The sequence below is a fragment of the Poecilia latipinna genome, unplaced genomic scaffold, assembly GCF_001443285.1.
Source record: "Poecilia latipinna isolate Pla-1442-1.1 unplaced genomic scaffold, P_latipinna-1.0 Scaffold58, whole genome shotgun sequence".
In the NCBI taxonomy this organism is placed as follows: Eukaryota; Metazoa; Chordata; class Actinopteri; order Cyprinodontiformes; family Poeciliidae; genus Poecilia; species Poecilia latipinna.
In genome coordinates, this window is record NW_015112674.1 from 467,389 (window position 1) to 489,800 (window position 22,412).

Here is a 22,412-nt window from a genome sequence, read left to right on the forward strand (position 1 = left end):
TTCCCTTTTTTTNTCTTTTTTTTTTGTTTTTTTTTTTTTGGCTCCTTTTTCTTTTTTTTTTTTTTTTTTTTTTTTTTACTCTACTCTTTTAACAATCTCTATCCACAAACAAAAGCCTCATATTTTTTCTGCAGCACTCGCCCACTCACAATCATGCTATCCTGCTGAGACGAGTGGTGAGTTGTTTTGAATTATTGATGAAGTTGGCCCCCGTTCCTGGAGGGCGAGGGGGGGTGGGAGGCGAATCTGCTTTCAGAAACCCAAGCTGCCTCTTACCTGCAGCCAAAACTTCTACCCATGAGTCTGGCTCTAACCCGCTAATCTAACCTGCAAACAGTAAGGCTGACGGGTTTATATTGCTTTTATTATACATTAAGAACTAAATGTGTATAATGAGATTTATACACATTATACACATTTGGAGGACACATTATACACATTATGTCCAAGTTATGGTCAAAATTCCAGTGTTAGTCCAAGAGATTTGTATCTGGCTTTAGCTAGTTTAGCAACAAAGCTAACATTAATGTTTGCTTCTTAAAGGGGCAGTATTGCATAAAATCAACTTTTCTGAGCTTTAAATCATATGATGTTATGCCTTAATCAAAAACATACTTGGAATGTTACCTTGATTCTTTCATGAATGTTTGAGAAATTTTTGTATTTCCCATGGCAACCAATCAGCTGTGTAAAACACCTGGGTGGACCAAGCACCACTTTCAAGATGCAGTTCCTTCTTGGAGCTGCAGCTTCTGAGCTTCCGCTTCTCAGAGTAGCAGTCCTCCACTCAGCTCCTTCAGACTAGCCACAAGCAATTAGCAAACATCTAATGGAACTGTACACCTGCTGAGCTCTCTGTAAGAGTGCTGGTAAAAACATTGTTAAAGGGTGAATAGAGGAGCCATGTTGTGATGTCTTCCTGAAGGCGGAGTTTCATAAAGAACAGGAGTTTTTAAAGGGACAGGGGTCCAATTTCAAGGCTCTAAGTTACAAAGTCAAAGTTCTTATAAGTCATATTTGATAAATCTAGCATTTTTATTACAACTGAAGGTAACATAGCTACTTGATTGTGCTATAAAATGGCACGATGTAACTGGAAAACACATACTGCTCCTTTAACTGAGACAGATGTTACCAATGAATCACACATTTTAGCTGTGGTTGCCAGGGAAGAGGATCACACCTCAACAGAAATTACTTTAAAAACACCAGTAAATCCATAAAAGTTGATTGAAAATATGATTCTGGATTTGGAAATTTTGAATTTTGCAGCATGCACCCTGGACAGATCATGAAACTTTTGGGTTGATTGTACAAACGTTTTGTGCTTTGATTGATGAATAAAACATAAATTGTAAATAACAAATTATACAGCCTCCTCTTAGCTCTGATTGGTTGATTTTTGTTGGGAGTGAAGCATTTCTTCAGACGGCAATAGTAGCTCAGAGACGAGGTGGACGAGATCAATCTTTTCACAGATTAACTGTCTCATAACAGTTTTAGCAAATACATAACATAATATTTTTATAAAAGTGACATACTGTAGTACAGAAGTATAAAAGATGATTATTTTATGAATTCAGCAAGTCGGTATGTATTGTATGCAGTGTGTAACGTTTAGTCTCATGATCTTTCACTAGCCAGTCACAACTTTCCTGATAAACATTTCCACAAGAGTCAATGTAAAAATGACTAAAGCCAAGAAACAAGCTCTGTATTTTCCAAAACGACAGACTTTCTCCAACCATACACAAAGCCTAGGACAAAATGTGTTGGAAAAAGTACAAAAATAAACAAAGGAAAGTGTAGTCGTGATGGATGAAAAGCTGGGAGCTCATGGATAATAAGGGACGCAGGGATAGTGGCATCGGCTTACTATTAATAATTGATGTCAGAGCCGACTATCGTTGATGGATTAGTTAGGTCTGCCCCACTTCCAGACTTGTAGGTAGGACAACCTGAGGAAGGGGAGCTAGATCTGGGCTTCGATCAGAAATAAGACACTAGAACCTGTGTGTTATTCAGGAACGCCTGGAAGTTCACTGATCCATTTGTTTCTCTCCTCCTTTGTTTTTCTTGACCATCAAGTGTGTCAAAGATGCTCATCAACAATACCGTCAATAAATAATCATGCCAGCTCGGATTAGAGCACATCCAATCTCCCTTCCCCTCTTTTTCTGGCTTTCTTTTAACTTCTTCTTCCACCTTTCCTTCCACTGTCGGCTCTTGTCTCATCTGTGAGACAGCATCTATAAGGTCCCAGCTGAGCTCTGACTGAAGATCATTTCTGGGTTGAATTAGTGTGAAATAGACACACGGAATAGGTAGACTAAGCATGACATTGAGCTGGGATGAGAGAGAATGGGAGTGATAGGCCCCCAGGCGTTGCTACGGAGTGGAAGGGCTTAAATTTATGCTTCAGATGCACTTAAGATCAATGATAATTTAACCAGCTGTACGACCTAATGGTACCTAGTTTATCAAGTGTGAATAAGATGTGATTAAACCATCTCAGCAGCTCAGTGAGCGTGACATCTCTGTCGCGTATCATCCCCTCTCCTCTACCGGTTTATCTCTGCGGTCGCTTTTCAAATGCCCCAAAAGAATATTTCAAACAAATTGGATTAACACTGTCAAGAACGAGCCGCTGAAGGCTGAGTATCTAGTTTAGAGATTTCATACTGACAAAAGTCATCTGCAGCTCTTTTGTCTTTATATTTCGCTTGAAAGAAGTCAGACTTTTCCTCTCACCTGTTAAAGTGCTCTTCAGCTTACCAGGGTTTAGAATGCAGATTTAACTCATTTGGATTTAATAACAATCGCACAGCTCTGCCATGTTGTTTGATTATAAACAAGCTAAAGGTTAACACATGATCTGGAACAACAGGGGCAAGAACAAGAACAAAATTCCCACTGGCCAGGACATTCCATACTTCACAGGAACTATTGGGAAATCCTCACAGGTCAGTCCTACGGCAGAGTTTGTATAATAATGGCTGCACACCAAACAGGGAACGAGTTCTGACCAGGTAAATGTGTCAAGAACAAACTGCAAGAACTCCCAACCTAGAGCTGCAAGAAGACAATTTAAAGGGGTAGTATTAAGTGTTTTCCAGGCATATAGTGCCATTTTAGAGTACAATCAAGTAGCTATGTTAACTTCAGTTGTTATAAAAATGCTACATATACTAAATATAGCTTAAAAGAAATTTAACTTTTATATTTAATGCCTTAAAATTGGACCTCTGTCTCTTTAAAATCTCCTGCCCTTTCTGAAACTCAGCCTTCAGAAAGTCACATCAAGGCTCCTCTATTAACTCTTTAACCGTGTTTTTACCAGCGTTTGCCTGAGAAGTAGCTCCCATAATGCTAATTGCTGCTGCCTAGTCTGAAGGAGCGGAAACTCAGAAACCGCAGCTCAGAGGAAGAAACGTCTGAAGGCGGTGCTAGGTCCACCTAGGCATTTTGCAAAGTTGAATGGTTGCCATGGAGATTAAAGGATTTCTCAAACATGCATGAAAAGAATCAAGGCGACACTCCAGTGGTTATAACATCATGTAAACCTCAAAAAAGTGGATTTTACATAATACTGCCCCTTTAAGAATGAATTCTGAAAGCACAGTGCAGTTATTGTGGAGTATTTTTAAAATTTTACAACACAGCTAGCTGCTACGAGAACTCAGAACAGTAGTACTCAATCAAACTTTCATGAGTTATTGCTTCAAATGTCAAATGTGCCTGTCACTTTTTGACATACAAAAACATTATGACGATGTCTACAACATAAAACTGATCACATAAGTTAATTCAGTTGATTATCCATATATTACAGTCGTGTTTCACATTTGTTTTGGTTTTAATTCCCATTTAAGCCAGTTGACTCTAATGAAATACAACTGATTTGTAAAGTATATAGTAGAAAGTAAAGCAAAGCACAAACCAGGAAAGGTTAAATCAGTTTTGACGAAGTCTTACAATATGCAAGCCAGCTCTTTGGAACGGCTTTCTGGTAAAACTCTGCTAGGAAGACAGATTGATAAGTGACTGGTAGTATAAACATTAGGTATTCCATAATCAGGAAGTGAAGTTTCACCCAGCACTGGTTTCCATGGAAGGTCTCCTCACAGACTCGGACCTCGTTTATCTCGAAGATGTAGCAGAAGTGTCTGTTTACCGGGGATTGTTGCGCCCACAGGACCGTGATGAGGTGGACTCTATAGCCTGGGATCTGGGGAAGATGACGTCACAGAATGTGGTAACTCTGGTATCGAAGGGGGGAAATGTCAAGAATCTGTCTGAGAAATTTAAAAAAAAAAAAAAACTTTTTTTCCCTTATTTTTCTTTATTTTAATTCAAACAAGCTGAATAGATCATCAAAGCACAGCCAGCTGCTGCTGGAATTTAGAAAAGAAACAGTTCAAACACACAAGTCTCTTCTTCGGACATCATTGGATTTTTACGACGACTTCATTACATTCTGCTATGTAACAACATTGTGTTGGATAATCACTGCAGCAAGGGACTTTTTGTCATAGTCAGCATGTTTAGCTCATTAGTTGTTTTTATTGCTCTCTAAAAAAAGACTGGTTTCCAATACTGATGATTTATTGTGTCTATAGTCAAAGAGTAAATCCAAAGCAAAGTCAACGTCATTCTGATTTGATCATGTTATACTGATTTCATGTTGCCTTTTTCTATCTTCAGTTATTGTGTTTTCGTGATTTCATATTTTGTGTCTCGGTTTTTATTTAATCTTGTATTGTTTCCTAATCCTCGGGGCTGAGCTGACCACTGCTGTGCAGCACTTTGGTGGAGCTTCTGCTTGTTTAAACTGTTCTAGAAATAAATAATTTAAACTTTGCCTAACTTCAAATTCTTTTGAAGGTAAGCAAAAGCAACTGACTGCAAATTAGTTTGTTCGTTTTTTTTATGTGTGACATCATCTTTCTAATGTTTGATCAGCTGTAGTTTTATTACCATATGGTTTAGGATTGGTTGCCAATTATTTGCTACATTTGGCCCATACAATCCTCTGCTCATTTCCTGTTTTTGTCTTTATTCCTTTTTTTTGTAAGGAAGGAGCGGGGATTGCTCTAAAGCTGATTATATCTGAGCCCCGCTGTGAAGAAAGCAGACAGCCAGAGCTCCGGGCGGGGTAATGGCTCGGGACGGGGCTTTAGGGAGTCAGGGGTATGGAGGGAGATGCAGGGGGAAGAGGGAGGGAACAGGTACGACTAACAAGAACAGGAAGAGATAAGAGGCACGGAGATTAGCGTTGTTAAAGGATTAAGAAAATGTTTGGGGGATATTTTGAGATGCATCTAATTAAGGATTTGGCCCTCTGCAATATGGTGGTGCGGCAAGCATTTATCCCAACCGAAGCAACAACCTGTTTGAGATGTTGGTTATCCTTACGGCTAAAACACATGCCATGTGAAACACAGTTTGAAATGTTTAAGAGTAACCGGTAGAGCTGGTAGAAGAGCAGATCTGATGGTAAAGCTTCACGTTTCCTCCCTCACCAGGATGTCACACCATGGATGGAAGGGTGTCAGCGTATGTTTCTCGGAAACATCTGTATTTATCTTCGATGTATAAGCAACGGAAAGGCAAAAAATAATTGCTTTCCAAGAGATTTGCTGAAAATATTTCAAAGGTGTGACTTTTCGTCAGGTGTAAACAACAGAGGGACTGCTGTTTGTAATTGCTGCTACGAGCCAACAAAAAACCTGCATCAAGTCAGACTTATTTCTCCTGCACTGGCTCTTTTATTGTATTTACTTTCCATGTTTTTAATATTACCTCAGAAGTAGCTCCTCATTTCTTTCTTTCTGACTATACTGAAAGTACCAACTGGCTTAGGTTATATTCTGTTTCAGACCTGAGGTTCAGTCCAAAACCTAAAGCTACAATCGGTGTGTTTTTTTCTGTAAAGTTATTATTTTCTCATAATTCTTTCCCTGAACACCTTTTGTACATTTCTACAACCTTTATTCCCAGTTGCAACTTTGGCTAACCTCAGAGAGCATGAACCCTTTTTTGTTGTTTCTGTCCAACCAGAGCTAAGCTAGCACGTAGCTGCTTGAAAATGAACAAATTTGGAGTTTAGGTTATTTATGAGCTAGTATGTTTAAATTTTGAGCCTTGTAAAGTTCAAGAACATCCACAACAGGTTTTCTATGGGGTTAGAATCCCCAAGCCCATTCCAAAGAAAAATAAAGCTTTAAAATACTAGTTACTAATACTAATAGAAGTTGAATTTGGGTTTTAGACAATGAAAGCAGAGCACCCGAGATGAGTACGTCTAGGTTTTAAGTTATAAATTAGCTTATTTTTGCTAATTGTTATGTTGCTAACTAATAATGGTAATACCAGATGACAATAAGGCATTTCTCTCCATGTTGTATTCATGTAACATATTCAAAACAGAAGTTGTACTTACTATCTGTCTCTGGGTTAATCTAATACGAACCACTAGAAGCGCTAATAAATAGTTTGTACCTGCAGCTTTTTTTTCTTCTATTTTATCGCCGAGTTAACGGCGACATGCGTCTTTCCTGTGGCCCTCCCAGGAGTAAGCTTGGCCGCTAATCAAGAAGACGAAACTGACACGGAGACGTTTCAGATGGAGATCGACAGGGACACCAAGATGTGCACCTTCCGCACCAGCCAAGGTTTCTACTGGGCCCTGGTGGCTCACGGCGGCGTCCAGAGCACCGCCACACAAGTGTGAGTGAACGGCCGCGTGAGGCGTTCAAATGGAGTCTCGATAGAACCGCATAGGTTTTATTTTACACTATTATTAGATGTGAGTGGGCGGGAAACACTAAAACATAGTTTCTGAGCAATTCATTATTTCTTATGTTAAAAATAAAGTCAGTTGGGGAATTATTTTACCTTAAGGGAGGAAATGCAATGACTGATGCTTTCATTATAAACTTGGCATATAATCCTAAATTAATTTCTGCCGAAAAATTTACTTAGGAAATTTTGAGGGGGGTGGGGGGAATCGTGAGCTTGAAAAGTTGAAAATCTGAGAGAGAAAAAAAAACACCAATATTTTGAGATTAAATGCAAAAATTTTCTAGAAAAAACTTGTGGAGCTCAGAAATGTCTTGTTTTTTTTTTCAGAAAATTTCTGACATTAATCCCACAGTTTATGAGTTTTTCTAGCAACCTCATTTTTTCCTATCTATAGTGACCCTAATATGTTGTCGTATGTAACTGTTTTTTTTTACTATGAGAAATAATTAGAGGGATGTTTGTTTTTTTTTGCCCACAGATCTGCAAACACCATGTTTTCAGTGGAATGGCTCAGCCACAAGGTGGCGATAAAAGCAAGTAATGGCAAATACATCTGCACCAAGAAGAATGGCCAGTTACTGGCAGTCAGTGACACCATAGGTGACTACTGCTCTCTTTCCTGCCGGATCTCCTTATCTCTAACCCTCGTTGAGCCGACTTGTTTGGTTTTTTTCCTCCAGGTGAGGATGAGCAGCTCACTCTGAAACTGATCAACCGGCCCATGCTGATCCTGAGAGGGGACAACGGCTTCATCTGCCACCACAGGAACTCCAACACCCTGGACGCCAGCAGATCAGTCTACGACATCTTCACCCTGCAGTACAGCAGTGGAGCCTATCACATTAAAGGTCAAGTCCAGTTTAATACCATAACACATTCAGCAACAAAACAATGCAGAGTGCTTTACATTGTTAAGACATCTTACAGTCATCAATTATGAAACAAGAAATAAGCATTATATTTTGTACATTTATTACTAATCAGAAGTGTCTCTAAACAGGTTGGGTTTTCTGCCTGGATTTTACAGGAACTCAGTGTTTTGGCTGTTTTTGCAGTTTTCTGGAAGTTTGTTCCAGAGTAAGTGTAGCTTAAAAAACTGAATGTTGCAAATCTCCCCCACTCAGCTCCTTCAGACTAGCCGGCAGCAATTAGCAAAGAGTAAACATCTGGTTAAATTGCATCAGCTGAGCTCATTATAAGAGCTACTTCTCAGTGTAATGCTGGTGAAACGTTGTTAAAGGGTTAATAGAGGAGCCATGTTATGACGACTTCCTGAAGGTGGTTTCAGAAAGAGCAGGAGTTTTTAAAGAGACAGAGGTTCAATTTCGAAGTGATAAATTACAAAGTAAAAATTCTTTGTTTGTGATTTTTGTGATTTTTAACTCACAAATCATGTAGCCCAGGGCTCCAGTTTCAACAAGTTAAATTACGAAGTAAAAATTCTTTTAAGTCATATACAGTATAGCATTTTAATAACAACTGAAGGTGAAACTGTTACTTGACAGTACTACAAAATGGCACTCTGTGCCTGGAAAACACATAGTACTGGCCCTTAAAGCTCCCACACAGCAGGTCACCAGTCTGCCCCTCACTGGTTCCTCTGTGCCGTTGCAGGTGTGGATGGGCGGTTCTGGTATGTGAACAGCGGCGGGCTGGTGTGTGCAGACGGCGAGGCTCCGGAGGATTTCACCCTGGAGCTCCTGGAGCGCGGCCGCCTCGCCATCAGAGGGAAAAACGGAAAATACCTACGCGGAGACCAGGGAGGGACGCTGAAGGGAGACGGACTGAGCCTCAGCAGCTCGGCTCTGTGGGAGTTCTAGAGCGAACCAATATGAGACCCAACTGTTCTGCCAGGCTCGGAGATTCACTGAGGAGAGAAGTCTCTAAAGTTTCCTGGTGCTGAAGAAGGGATGGATGTTCAGCTGAAGAAGAGCTGGAGGAAAGACCATGCAGTATGATCAGCCAACAGAAGTATTTTCAAGATCTGTAGCCTCAAAATTAGCCTGAATAAACATTAGTCTGGTGATTTTCTTTTAGATTGTTTTCCAGTAGATACTTGATGCAAGAAGAAATTCATGTCTGAAACTGTAGAAATAAAGGCATTCAGTCATAAGTTGAAATTTTCTCTTGTTTGCCTTCACTTAATGCTATTAAAATCAGGTGCTGACAGATGTAGAAGTTAATCATGGGTACAAAATAAATAAACTAATTTAGGGATTAAGTGATGTATTTCAGGCTGGTATGATCATAACAAACTCCAATGTTTTTTTTTTTCAGAAAAGGAATCTATGAATGCAAGAGCTTCTGTAATTTCAAGTTTCAAAAAATTGCTGAGAAAGCCCACTTATTGTATCCAACAGCAAGCTTCCAGGAGAACTTTGAATATTTGATCACCCTACTTAGTGGAAATGGTAGTTCACATTTAAATCGGTTTGCTTCCTGGCAAAGAACCAGCTTTTAAATCCAGTTCATCCATTTTTGATAAGGCTGAGGTTTGGGCCATATTAATAACCTGCTGTCCATTCCACATGCATTTATAGGCTTTTATTTCACAGTGAAGTTAAATAATTTTGAGTGATCCTCCTTTATCATACCACCCAAATTCTGATCTGATTACAGAAAGTCCAGGACAAATTTACGATTGTGGAGTTTAAAATGTATCACTGGCCAAGTTTCCATTACAAATGCTCGCAAAACTTTGTCAATAGTCCACTAATATAAAAAAAACACAATTTTGCTATTTTCGTTTCCATTGTATATGAAACGTAATTCAAATCAGACGTGATTATCCTCCTGCCACTTCCTGTCTTCTTCTTTGTGGTTTGCGCCAGTGGTAACCATAGTAACATTTGGTTGTGTGTCATGTGACTTGTGTGACGCGATAAAAAGTGTCTCCATTTAAGTTTGGCGAAATAAATCAATTCAATGCGGCCAAAAGAAAACCCAACCTCATCCTGTCGCCAAAGCGTTTTAATCAAATTTATGTTTGAAATGTCAAATTACGCAACCTCACTGAGACACAGAGCGATTCACTTTCAACAGATAACCAGGTTCTATTCATGTTCTCCTTTTGCTGCTCAGCTAACCTGGAAGCTTCATGTTTCTGTTCTCAACACATTTATGGTGTAGACCAGTCAGCGATCAGAACCAAACCTTCCCTCAGAAGAAGAATCATCTCATCTGGATGACTGTAGTCTCCAGTTCCAAGAGACTACAGATCAATCAACCACATGTAAATTAGACGGGATTTATTCCTTTCTCTTCACAATATAGAACAAAGAAAGAGAGTTTGATCACCAAGTCCCACCAAGGCTGACGTTTAAAACTTAACAACAAAAGCAATTCAAACTAGACTGTAAATAAGCCATGCTAAAAACCATGAAAGTGGAGTTCATAAAAATGTATTTAATGTAGATTGCTTTACAAAACCACTCTGTGCTTTTCCCCGTTTTTTTTTTTTTTTTTTTTTTTTTTTTTGCTTTAGTTTATATGAAACCCCAACAGAAAGTAAGACATAACTGAAGAGGAAGGAAAAATAAGCATTGGCTTTTTATGTTTTGTTTTTACCAAATCTTCTGTGGCATTCAGATTCAGTTTCCTTTACTCTGATACCCCTAAATAAAATCAGTGGAAGAGGAAAACCTGCTGAAGGCTGCAGAGGAGACGAGACTTGGGTGGAGGTTCAGCTTCCAATAGGCCGACCAGACATTCACTCAGAGACGGAACGATCAAAGCACGTTCAGGTGTTGGAATGGTCTAGTCAACGACCAGACTTAAATTAATTTGCCAAGACTTGGAAATCTGACTTTCTAGCAAAAAAAAGGAGAAAAGTTTCCATCTCTAGGTGTAAAAAGCTGGTAGAAAAATACAAAGGCACACCACACTTTTCAGTCTTTTCTTATTAATAATAATAATAATAATAATAATAATAATAAAAACAGAAATCAGCTTCTCATTTTTCTTCCAGATTATGCTTCACCTTGTGTTGACATGACACCTAAACTCCAATAAAATATATTGCCTCTGTGGTTCTAAAAGCCAAAGCAGTTCAAAGGGTAGGAATACTTTGTGATCCGAACTTTACAGCCAGGCCCCGAATCCTCTGCTGCCTGAGAGGAACTGCAGCATGAGAACATAATTAGGCAGCTTCATCATCCTCATCCTCAGGTTCTAGAAGGTAGCGCGGGGTCGAAGGTCGGTTGAGTGGGTGTCAGAGGATGAGCAGAGGGCCGTCTCTGAGCTGCTGGTAAACACGCAGGAGGAGCGGCGGGGTCTGCCCAGAGGACACGCCCACACTGCTGGCCTCCCAGACCTGACCTCGCTGCTCCTGACGGCGCAAGAGAGAGAGAGAGAGAGAGAGGGGCCACGCCATTGGTCGCTTTCTGGACATCTCAGGTTTAAGAGTCATACACGTCTCTTGTGTTCTACACAGGATTGAGAATAAAACCCAGTGTTACCTCAGCTTGCTGTAGCGCTAGCCTCAGATCTGTAGTGGGAACCATTCTGGAGGAACCGGCCTTCTGCAGCAGAGTCTGTGTGAGAGAACAGAGCCGTTTGTTCCAAACAGACACAAACAAGGTCAAAATTTGAAAATGCAGGACAGCAAATAGGTTAAATCAGAGGTTCCTAAATTTGTCCATGCCATGGCCTCCCAAACACATTAACCTTTAGCTGCTGACCCCCTCTGCAATCCACAGACAATGCTACGAAGTATGTAAAGAAATGCTGAACTTTACTTGACTTTTTTAGAGGTTGTTATGCTTTAGAAATATAATGGTAAAAGTAAATCTTATTTTTTGTACTTTATTTAGGAGAAAAAAAAATTAGAAATTTGTTTTGTTTTTCAGTTGTTTCTATGTTAATATGTCACCTAAAAACAGTCTTTCATTCACTGTTTCATAATTATTACATTCGTGTAGCATACATGCTGCCTCATGCCTTCTGATTTTAGTTGGCAGTGAGTTCTGTGGTTGAAAATGTTTTCATCAGGTATTTACATTATGCCTATTAATCTGATGTTGCTCATCTTATCCACCAATCCCCTCTTGCGGTAAGAAGATATGTAATATTTTATACTAATCACATTAAATTGGATTTAACCTCCACAGTTCTTGTGGGTTTTCTTGTCAGAAACTTTTCCATTTCTAGCCTCAGAGCAGCTTGATGAATTTGACTGGCAGCCAATCAGAAAGATGATCATTTCAAATTATTTTTTTTTCTGAATTTCTGCTCTGTGGGACAATAAAGGTTGTTTCTATCTTCTATCTCCATATTCAATGTTATTTTAACTTATACTTTATAGCAATGATTGATAAACAGATTACATTTATATTTATACATATATTTGTGGAAAGACTTAAATATTGCTGTTCACATACAACCTCATGTGGAACACAAGGTAGTTCCACAATGTAATACCTCAGTGAGAGAAATAAAAATAAACTCCACACTTTTCAGATTTTTATCTGTAAAAAATATTGAAAAACATTTTCATGGAGGATAAGTTTCACTTTTGTTGATAACTGACACTGAGGAGCATGTTTAACTGTGAGTTAAGATGGGAATCCAAAGACACAAAAACAAACAATCACACAGAATTAAGGATATTGGAGCCGATCGATTGATTAGTGTCTGAATCCTCCACAGGTGATTCTTCCACAAATAACTTGGAGTTACGTTCAACATAACACTGTGGTAAGGTTTATGAAAAACAAGATTTTAGTCCATCTCAACACATTTGGGCGTGACTGTTTGTTGACTCCGGTTGTGTTAAATAGGAGCTGGAACACTTTCATCTGCTTCCTGTCGTCTACCAGGTTAAAGGGAGGAGACAACATCTAAGCTTAAAGTCGTCCTTAACAAGTTCTAGAAAACTCTGACTGGTAGATTTTGAGTAAAAATTTGAGAATAACCTGTAAGCTCCTCTGAGGTTGCTGGTACGTTTAAGAGCGCAGAGTGTGTACCTGAATGCGACGCAGCACGGCGTGGTGCAGGCCGCACACGGCCGCAACTGACGAGCTCTTCACCTGAACCTCCACGATGACCAGGGGTTTCGTCTTCTCCTCTACGTTTACCTGCAGACCAGAAGACGGACGCTCAGGTTACACCAGAAAACGCCAGTCAGAGTAACCGGGTCTCTCCAGTAGAGGGTTCACCTCTTCAGCAGTCAGTTTGACTGTGGCGTTATCCGGTGCACTGCCACAGATCACCGAACTGCTCCCGTCAGTCTTGATTCCTTTGCGCTCCATCTTCACTCCACCACAACCTTCAGACAACAGCCACTCAAGCAAAGAGACACGGGGGCTCCCAGGGGCCAACCCCAAAGCGTCCCTCAGTAACTCTGATGACACACGGACTCTAGCAGAATACTCCTCCGGTCTGGACGCCTGGCCTCCTCTGCACCGGAGCTGCCGTGAGCTTATAAAACCCTGGAGGAGGTCTGCCGGGCTGCTGCTGGACCGGGCCGGAGCCGGCGGGTCGCTGAGCCGCAGGGCGTGCAGCCAGTCCACCGTCAGGGTGTTTAAGGGCAAACTGAAACAGGCGCTCTGCAAGTCCAGAGGGGCCGTCGCCTCCTCCTGTCCCAGAAACCTCCAGAGTGAGAACAGGAGCGAGCAGGTCACGGTAACGGGGAAGGAGGCGTCGCCCGCCGCCGCAACTGGCAGAGACACCTCCACCGACTCCCCCGGGCCGAGACCGCTGAACGGGAAGGAGTAGTTCACAGACGAGGCTTCCCCTCCTGCTTCTAGAGGACAGGACAGAGGAAGGACAGTGACGCTCAGCGTCCAGCCCCGCTCCAGGACGAAAGGACTCAAGTTCTCCAGGACGCATGTCAGGTTCAGGGAATCTCTCTGAAGCAGTCTGCTCCACCGTACCGAACCACGACATCTGACCGGCTTCAAGTCAGACTCTGAACGGTTCGACAGCAGGAAGCTGATGTTCACCACCTGATTCAGCTGCTTCAGGATCTGATTCTTAGATCTGATGATGGTTTTCAGCACTGATGCTCTGAAGGAAAACAGGATGAAACCACTTTAGGTTTGGGAAAGTTGGGACACAAAGTAAAAGATCCTGAAGATACGATTTAAAATATAATTAGAGGGCTATTTAGTTAACAAACTTGGAAAGAGTTTCATTTTCACCCAGTAGCTATGTTTCCATTACAACTGTGCGCAAATCTTTGTCTATATTTTGCTAAAAACCACAATTAAATAAGAAATGAAATTAAAATCACACGTGAATCAGCTGTTCATGCGATAAGAAAATAAAAATTATGGCCGTGATGGATGTAAACAGCTACATTAGATGTATTCATAATTCAGCCATGGTGTTAGCGCTCATTATCTATCAGCCAATCAGAGGAGACGTCGGCGTCTTGTTCAGCTGTTGGAGTGACCAGCTCCCTCATAAGGGAGCGGCTACGTATACGACGGAATTATAATCGGCCATTTTATATTAGAGCTGGGGATTCAACATGTTGGAATTACACACAACTTTTTATGAATTGTGATGTTGTAAGAGGAATGAGCCAGCTGCACATAGTCCAAAAACAAAAAAACAAAACAAAACAAAAAACCCAATAAATGAAATAAACGTCTCCATTGCAGTTTTAAGAAATACATCTTTTTTGCTACGGTTGAAAAACCACCCCATCCTAGCACAAAAACTTTTTATCAAAAAAAGTGAGTTTTTTTCTGAACGTGGTCCCATTAAGCAAATTTATTTTCCTAATTTCAATTTGCGCAGTTTTACTGTAAACGGAAACACAGCTGGTTGAACTCATCTCTGGTTTCACTCATGAATCTAAAACAAACGGACGTCCTTCGGTTGGTGCACCTTTCACAAATGTCCCCAATGGCAGACAGGATGTCCCCGACGCTGCGTCCAACCTGGGAGGAGGGACCCTTGGACAAACTGTCCTCCTGTGTCCTAACAGGGAGACGGATGGACTGCAGCCGCCCTCTGACCGACAGGCTGAGCAGCTGAACTTCACCTGGGGGTGGAGGTCACACATTACCAACCCACGACCTTCAGGACGTCACACAGAACGGTTCAAAGGTTAAATACGATTAAAGACTCTAAAGAACTTAAGATAAAGGCTTCCGAACCAGACAGTCACTTTATTACTATAACAGAAGGTAGTGAATGATTGAAAAGAGGAAGGGTATGAGTCTACAAGTTATTATAAATTAAAATCTACCAGTTTTGCAGGTTTAGAAAGTAAAATTCTTTCTAATTCTTCAATGCAAAGAACTAATGCTCAGCCAAGGTTAGATGGAGAACATATGAACTATAGATGTAACTTTAGCTGAAATTCACAAGACGAGACTAAATGACACAAGGTACGAAGTTCCCAATCACATTTTAACATCACTTTTGAAATTTTGAAATTTAGATCAAATTTATGCTGCAAAACGGCCTGTATCTGATTTATATTTTATCAACTACACACAGTCTGCAGTACATTTACCATTGCCTAGTTGCTGTTGATAGTTGAAGCATATTATACTGCAACTTCATCAGGCGAAGTCAACATGATGGCAACTGGTTATTATTGATGAGATAGGACAGCAACTAATGATTATTTTGACAATTTATTAGTTAATCAGATAAAAAAGTTGACATATTTTGAAGATTTAAACTTAAACTAAGCAGATTTTCATTGGGGCCCCCATAGCAACACGTTAACACCAGATTCTTCCTTCCTAACCAACATACCAACTATCATTCGCATTATTTGCAATAAGCTTACATCATACTGATGTTATTATGGCTGTTGATTTTAAACTTACAGGAGTAGCAAACTAAAAAGCAACAAATATTGTTTTTTTTTGTGGTATTTAAGTGTGACATATTTAAATTATATGAAAGTAATATCAGCTGATAAACGCTACATTAAACAAGTTTGATATCTTATATTTTCCCAACAGAGGCAGCAGCCAACAGCAAGAAGAACTCTACCTATTACATGTGTAATAACTATAAAAATGATATATAAATCATTTTCCATGTGAAACAGCATTTAGTTTGAATTACTCAATGCTATTTTATATATACAAGTTTTATTTATCATGCTAGCTTGGTGCTTTTGGGGCCTCCTGGTGGTGTGGAGTTCCCCAAGCAGCTGCTTGACTCACATCATGTCCAAGTCATTTTTTTGCCAGAAGTCTATTTTTTTTTCCCCTGAATCATCTTTTGACAAAAAATAGATGGTGATTTTTTTTTTTTCAAAAATCACTTTTTGCAAAAATACAAAATAAAAATAAAAATAAAAGACTAAGGACATTTTTAGGAGGTTGATGATATGTCTTGGGCCTGCTCTGCGTGAAACACATTCAATTCTGCGCTGGAAATGTGACAAAACATTCAGGGGGTGTGAATATTTTTGCATGGTACCATGTGAGGTGTTATCCATTCACCTGCAGAGCTGCGTGCAGGCTGGTGCAAAGCCACGACTCCGCTCACATTTAAACTGATGGGTGTGAGGAAGGCAGCAGGGTTGGACCGGGACGCCTCGTCCTCCTTGTCTCCCTGTCTTCCTGCTGTCCCAGAAGAACCGTCCCACAGATCCACCATCAGCAGGTCTGACCCGGTGCTGTAGTAAACACGGCTCTGATCCATACAGGCGCACTCCACAGGACCTGGGACGCACCCCAGGGTAAACCTGGTGCCGCCGCCTCCCTCCAATCCGGCCCTGCCAGCCCTGATCAGAACGGCTCTGCCTTGTTTGCCCAGAGCTATCAAGCACCCTGCGCAACCTGCATCGGTTTCCATGACAGCAGATGCTCCGACAAACACAACCGACTGCTCGAGGCTGTGGAGGATCCGGAGCCTGGATCCCGGAATGCGCAGAGGGAGGAAGGACAAGCGTCCGTCTGGCAGGCCACAGAGCACGACCGGCGATTTGGAGAGCGCCGCTTCTGCCCCAAACAGACGCCTGAAGAGGAGAGGCTGGAGGGGATAGTGGGAACGAGGCGGATGAGGAGGGGAGGAGGCGGGCATCAAGTCGCCAGGATACACACACACCAGCACACATCTGGATTCTGTGTCGCTTTGAACTTTAGGCGAGACCAGCGGCAGAGAGAAGGAGGCGAGCAGGTCGCAGGGGTCGGACTGGGACGTCCGCTGGATTTGATACAGAGTCAGTGACCAGGACGCGTCGGTCCGGCAAAGGGTCAGGAGCACAGAACCAACAACCAGGAGGGACGACACTCTGTCGGCGACGGCAACGAGACACTCAGTAGAGATCTTCAACTCAGTGGGACCAGAACCTGCATCATGGGAGAAACTTTGACCCCCAAACAGATGAAAGGTCAAATCAGATTTACAGACATTAGAGGCGCACCGACAGCAGTTTTCTAGCCGATCACCCATCCTCAAAATGCCAGAGGATTCCCCCAGTGTATTATAAGCCTGGCGGGCCACCAGGCCTTACCTCCTGCTGGTGGACTCCCTAGCGGCCCCTAAAACTAGCAGGGATTCGCAGATTTTTGGGGGAAACCTTGATTGGCCTGATATCCGATTTTGACCAATTCCAATTTTTTTGTCTGAAAGATAGACTTCTGTGTGAACAGTTTACAACTAATTATGATGCATATCTGACATCAAGACATAAAAGCTGGATAAAATGCACATTATAGTTCAGACTGCAGATGCTTTGAAAACATATCCAATACATATCCAAAATAGTTTCTCATGTGTTTCAGATTGGATTTTTTGCGGGTGAAAAGATCGGAATTGGACTGTTTAGATGGGTACGGGTCAAAAATCGACAAAATAATAAATAAAAAATCAGATTTGGGTTGCATTTGCCTGATGAGTGAACATAGTTTATGCTATTGAGTGACAGTAAGTGATTTGTACCTGGGTACCAGCAGCTGGACATTGACGCAGTAAACTCCACTCCAGCATGCCACAAACAGGAGCTGCTCATCATGGCTGACAACAACATCCCTCACAGCAGCAGGCATCTGAAGAACCGCCTGCAACACAGCAACCAAACAGGAAGTAAGAGGAAGGAGTTGTGTTTTCATCAGCTATAATGAAAACACAACATTAGAATATTAAGACCAATAAAAACACACTTAATACATTATGGGAAATGTATTAATGTCCCATAATGTAATGACCGCTGCCTTGTCTGCTGATCCAGCAGACAGGCACACCCCCCACAGAGGGCAAGCTAAAGAAGCAGGCTGGTCACTGTGCTATATTGATGAAAAGTTGACATACTTTCCAGTGGTTGACATTTCTGTTTTTAAAATTTATTTTTATTGGTCTTATGTAATATTAGAATTTTCTAAGAAACGTAATTGTGTTTTTTCATTAGCATCGAAATGATCAAATGCTTATTTCAACAGTTTGTGTGAAATGAATCTATATAGCATATGAAGGACCTTAGGAACTGAATTACAGAAACATAAACTTTCTAGCTTGCATCTGTGAATTAATCACTTCAAACATAAACCTGCTTACCCTGAGTGTTTTCTCCTGCGCAGTGAAGACATAAACCTCCTCACCACCAGTACAGATGAAAACATCCGTCCCAGTTCCACACTTGACCAGCGATGATCCAGATTTTCCTAAAAGGCCGAACTCAGCCCAAGACTCAGCAGCACACCGTCCTTCCATCATGACTACAAAGTTTCATCAAGGCGACACGTTTCCTACACATCTAGTTTATCAGCAGGGTTAGTGGCGAAGAGCTGCAAGTCAACTTTGTGACCAGCTGTTGACAAGAGAAAGACGTCAGAAGTCCCGCGCCTCGTTATTTTAACCAATGACAGTCATGAACTACATTACCCATGATCATTAGACGGAAATGCTATGGAAAAAAAAGACCGAGGGTTTTTCTCTTTTTTCCGCTCTCTCCTCTTGTTTTACTGAAGTTAGAGGCTCCAGAGCGAGTAGGCTAAAAGTATTTTCATTAAGCAGAGAAACAATAAATACAATTAAAAACAAACAATATTGGCACTTAGAAAAATTACCTCACTTATATTCCCACTACACCAGAGCTCTGTATGACACTAGGTGGCGTCCGGTCAACGTGTCGAGCTGTTTAACCACATACGAAGAAGAAGGCAGGCAAGGCCCAATCAAAACAGCCGAAGTGAACATCCGCCGAAATTTGAAAACGCCCTCTAGCTTAGCAGTTGTTAGCAGATAGACTTATGAGCTAAGCTTGTGAAACACATAATGGGCCCGTTGAATGAAAAGGATATCGAGTTCTATTTTTTTGAGAACAGACTTAAAACCTTTCAAGGGTGGCCGTTTGACGAAGACTGCGCGTGCACTCCTGAGAACGTGAGTATGAAATGGTGAAGTACCGCAAACTCCCACTGTTAACATAGTGACCCAAAATAACTTCATATGAAGCTGCAACATGAAACTTTTTGTTTGTTCTTTGGGTCGTTCTAGCTGGAGGTTACATACTATTATTGCTTTAAGTGGCTGGTTTCAAAGATTTTATAAGTAACAACAGCTCACTAAATAGTATATTTTACAGTTAGCTGACGAGACATTTTAAAGCAGCACTACAAATAGACGTTGGAATTTCGGCATGCGCTGCCATTTGTCATGTATATATTTATTTATTCGTTTATTTATTTAGTTAGTTAATAGAAAGTAAAACATTTTAAGTTTCCAATTCATAAAAATAAACAAGAAGGTCCAAAGGGAAAAGTCCTAAAGGTACGAGCTAAGCTTATCACCAACAGAAGTTAGGGTTAGGGTTCAATATGGCTTCTTTAGAAAAAGTATTCACTTCTACCAGTTTGTATATCACTAAATCTTCCACATACGTACACAGATACAACTTCTGTTTGCAATCACAGTTCTTTAGAGAGAATCCCATTCTAACCTTTACCTCTTATTATTATTGGTTTCCACCAACTCTTTTCTACAGAGTAGTGGGTCCCAAATGTAGGAGCACACCTTCCTAAAAGCAGATGTTTCAGTGATAGTCTTGGAACAGTTGAGGTACTAGCTGCACTAGCAAATACACGCAGAAATATGAATTTTTTTGTCTTGGTAGAAATATGTTTTTTATGCCAGACAAGCCTCTGTAATATCCAGGTAAAAGTATTCCTTTGTATCACTAAGTGGGAAAGATAAAACGTTTCTCATTTTAGAAAATTGGAGTCTGGATGAGTGTGGAATATTGAAATGAAAAGCTTGTGGACATGTGTTGTCTCAGTGCTGTCTGTGTGCTCATGTGTTGGTGTAGATGGCCAGAGCTGGTTTTATCCACACGCCGTCAGAGAACAGCCCAGACACGGCCATGTGTTTCTTCTGTCTCAAAGAGCTGGAAGGCTGGGAGCCAGAGGACGACCCAGAGTAAGAACTGCACTTAACTGGGCCACACGTGTCTTGTTACCGTGCTTACAAATACACTGTAACTCTTTTCCAAGTCTGTTAGTATACAATATGTACATTCTTCCTTTCTTTGGCTCTATACAGTAGGAAACCGTTAGCGAATGGAACTAGATAGAGCCAAATACACCTTTACAAACAATCTGAACAAATAAAGGAGCTTGGTTATTTTTCTTTTTTCCCTACTACAAAAAAAAATGGCATCTGGTTGACTGTCATTTTTTTCTAACGTTATTTTTTTCTGCCTTTGAATTTTGAAAAATATGGTATTTGTAATTAGGATTACTGTTACAAAGCTCTGAAAATCAGCCACTGTCCTCCGTTGCTCTGAGAGACTGATAGACCCGCCCAACATGTGTGGTTAACAACTCCTCTTTTACAAATTTAGTGACTTTTTAGACAAAACAAATCGGAATGGGCAGATCAAGCTTTTTAAATATTGGTGATGGACCAGGAATCAGTGCAGCCCATCTTCATCTTAAATGGGACTTCTGTTCAGTTTGGATTACTTTGCCTTTTCTTTTTTTTTGCCATCCAGAACAAGACTTTTTGTATTTAATAGTATGAACCTGTAAATATTTATCATGATTATTAAGGTTGCTCTGTTTTATCAGGAAGGAACACAGATCCCATTCGTCATCCTGCCACTTTATCGCCCTGAAGAAAAAAGTAGAGGAGCTGACCGTGGAAGAATTCTTCAAACTCCAGAAGGAGAGGCACAAATTCGTAGTTGTACGTTCTTCTTCACGGAAGAATTCCTGATTCCAGACTACTGTTCTTGGACCGATGCAGAACTTTGTTTCCTTTCATTCACAGAACAAAACTGGAAACGAGGCCACTGCCAAGTTTGAGGAAGCAGCCAGGCTGAGGCGAGCGGAAATCATTAAGACGGCCATGGGAGAGGAGTGATCCGGGATGAAGAGATGAGCTTTCCCTCACTCTGACGATTTTCTGTTTTTAGCTTCTGTGCTGTTGTGTTCTTATTTCTTGCTCTTGGTGTAGTTTGTACCATGTGCTGGTTCATAGCACTATGAGGTTTTACATTAAACTTTTATTATTTACATGGTTTCATTAATACTTTTCATGCTTTTCTTCGTTGCCATGAAACAGTTTAGTATTGGATTCAGTACCTTGTAAAAGATGATAAATATAAATCATGAAGTAGAGCACAGTGCTTTGCTGTTTTCACATTTTGTTACATTACAGCCTGATTGTAAATTGTATTAAAATGTGATTTCTTGGGTTTTCTGTTTTCGAAGACATGGGTTATTTGTGTGTTAAATTTTGAGGAAAGAGATTCATGTAGTGCAATTTAAAAAAGGGGTGTAATATAAAAAAATGGAGAAACATGAAGTGGTGTGAATACTTTATGGACTGCAACACAGTGGTGAAAGTAATGGGGTACGGCAGGGTACTGCGTACCCCTAAAAGATTTAGCGGTGTTACGCAGTTCCTGCAAGAGAGAGGAACGGCTGTCTGCTGTAAAAAGTCGATGGGTTCACTGCAGCTGCGAGTGATAAGTTTTTCAAGAACAATCTAAAACACGACTTAATCAGTTAACTTTTTTCCCATTTCATATTGTTTCTGAACTGTTCGTGCTTTGCTAGAGGGGCGCAATAACACGTCGGTCGCGGAAAGTTTTGAGTCGATCTCGGCATTAGGTGACAAACTGAACGCCGCCAGGACGCTGAGACCAGCACGTCCTCAAATCAACAAAACGTGTTCAAATTAATGACCCAACAACAATAATAATCTCAGTAATTATTGTTTCAACAAGGTTGCGCAATTCTGTGCGTTTCGGTTCCATTACCAAAATAATCAACCACCGCTGTGTTCAGGGAGGCTTATTAATGATCGCAAAATAAATATCAAGCCTGCAAACCTAATATCGTAACGGACTGAATGTTATGTTTTTAACGTAATCTCTGGTCGGCTTGTGGAGCGCAGGAGGTTGCCATGGCAACGGGTGTGCTTAAATGACAAAGAGAGAGAGAGTAAAAAGGTAGGAGTGGTTTAGAGTTGATCACCTGTTCAGTTGTTTTACCTTCGTTTACCTTTGCTGTGGCTCGTCACAGCCGCTGTAGTTCCTGAACGTTCAATAAACGACAAACTTGGACTAATTATCTTGTTAGTCTGTGAGTATACGTCATTCACAACATCAAACACGGTAAATATGTTTCATTAAGTATTTAACAAACAAATGGCTTCTGTCACGATAACTATGTGAAGTTAAATTGACT

The 22,412-nt window shown here is 40.8% G+C and overlaps 3 protein-coding genes across 5 annotated transcripts in view; 2 read left to right on the forward strand and 1 right to left on the reverse strand.

Annotated features, from left to right (window-relative positions):
• fscn2b (fascin actin-bundling protein 2b, retinal) overlaps positions 1-10,733 on the forward strand; it is an 18,697-nt gene extending 7,964 nt beyond the window's left edge. Inside the window, exons 4-7 of the mRNA XM_015055633.1 lie at positions 6,573-6,729; positions 7,283-7,404; positions 7,485-7,652; positions 8,419-10,733. Of these exons, the coding sequence (XP_014911119.1) occupies positions 6,573-6,729; positions 7,283-7,404; positions 7,485-7,652; positions 8,419-8,624 (653 nt within the window). The 3' untranslated portion in view covers positions 8,625-10,733. The remainder of the gene's footprint in view (positions 1-6,572; positions 6,730-7,282; positions 7,405-7,484; positions 7,653-8,418) is intronic.
• On the reverse strand, positions 10,716-18,748 carry faap100 (FA core complex associated protein 100). Of its 3 annotated transcripts, none has more exons than XM_015055612.1 (8): positions 18,277-18,748; positions 17,665-17,783; positions 16,221-17,014; positions 14,638-14,794; positions 12,960-13,809; positions 12,768-12,878; positions 11,262-11,336; positions 10,716-11,131 (listed from the first exon to the last, which is right to left on the reverse strand). In XM_015055612.1, exons 1-8 carry the CDS (start codon positions 18,433-18,435, stop codon positions 11,015-11,017), a joined length of 2,382 nt encoding a protein of 793 aa, XP_014911098.1. In that variant the 5' UTR covers positions 18,436-18,748; the 3' UTR covers positions 10,716-11,014. The 3 variants fall into 3 exon arrangements, with proteins under 3 accessions (XP_014911098.1, XP_014911089.1, XP_014911107.1); XM_015055603.1 differs by having other exon boundaries at positions 16,221-17,089; XM_015055621.1 differs by lacking the exon at positions 18,277-18,748 and having other exon boundaries at positions 16,221-17,072; positions 17,665-17,739.
• Positions 18,749-18,891: 143 nt separating this feature from the next.
• On the forward strand, positions 18,892-21,243 carry birc5a (baculoviral IAP repeat containing 5a). Its single transcript, XM_015055640.1, has 4 exons — positions 18,892-19,104; positions 20,027-20,136; positions 20,787-20,904; positions 20,989-21,243. The coding sequence occupies exons 1-4, from the start codon at positions 18,997-18,999 to the stop codon at positions 21,079-21,081; spliced, it is 429 nt and encodes a 142-aa protein (XP_014911126.1). The 5' UTR covers positions 18,892-18,996; the 3' UTR covers positions 21,082-21,243.
• Positions 21,244-22,412: the final 1,169 nt, after the last annotated feature.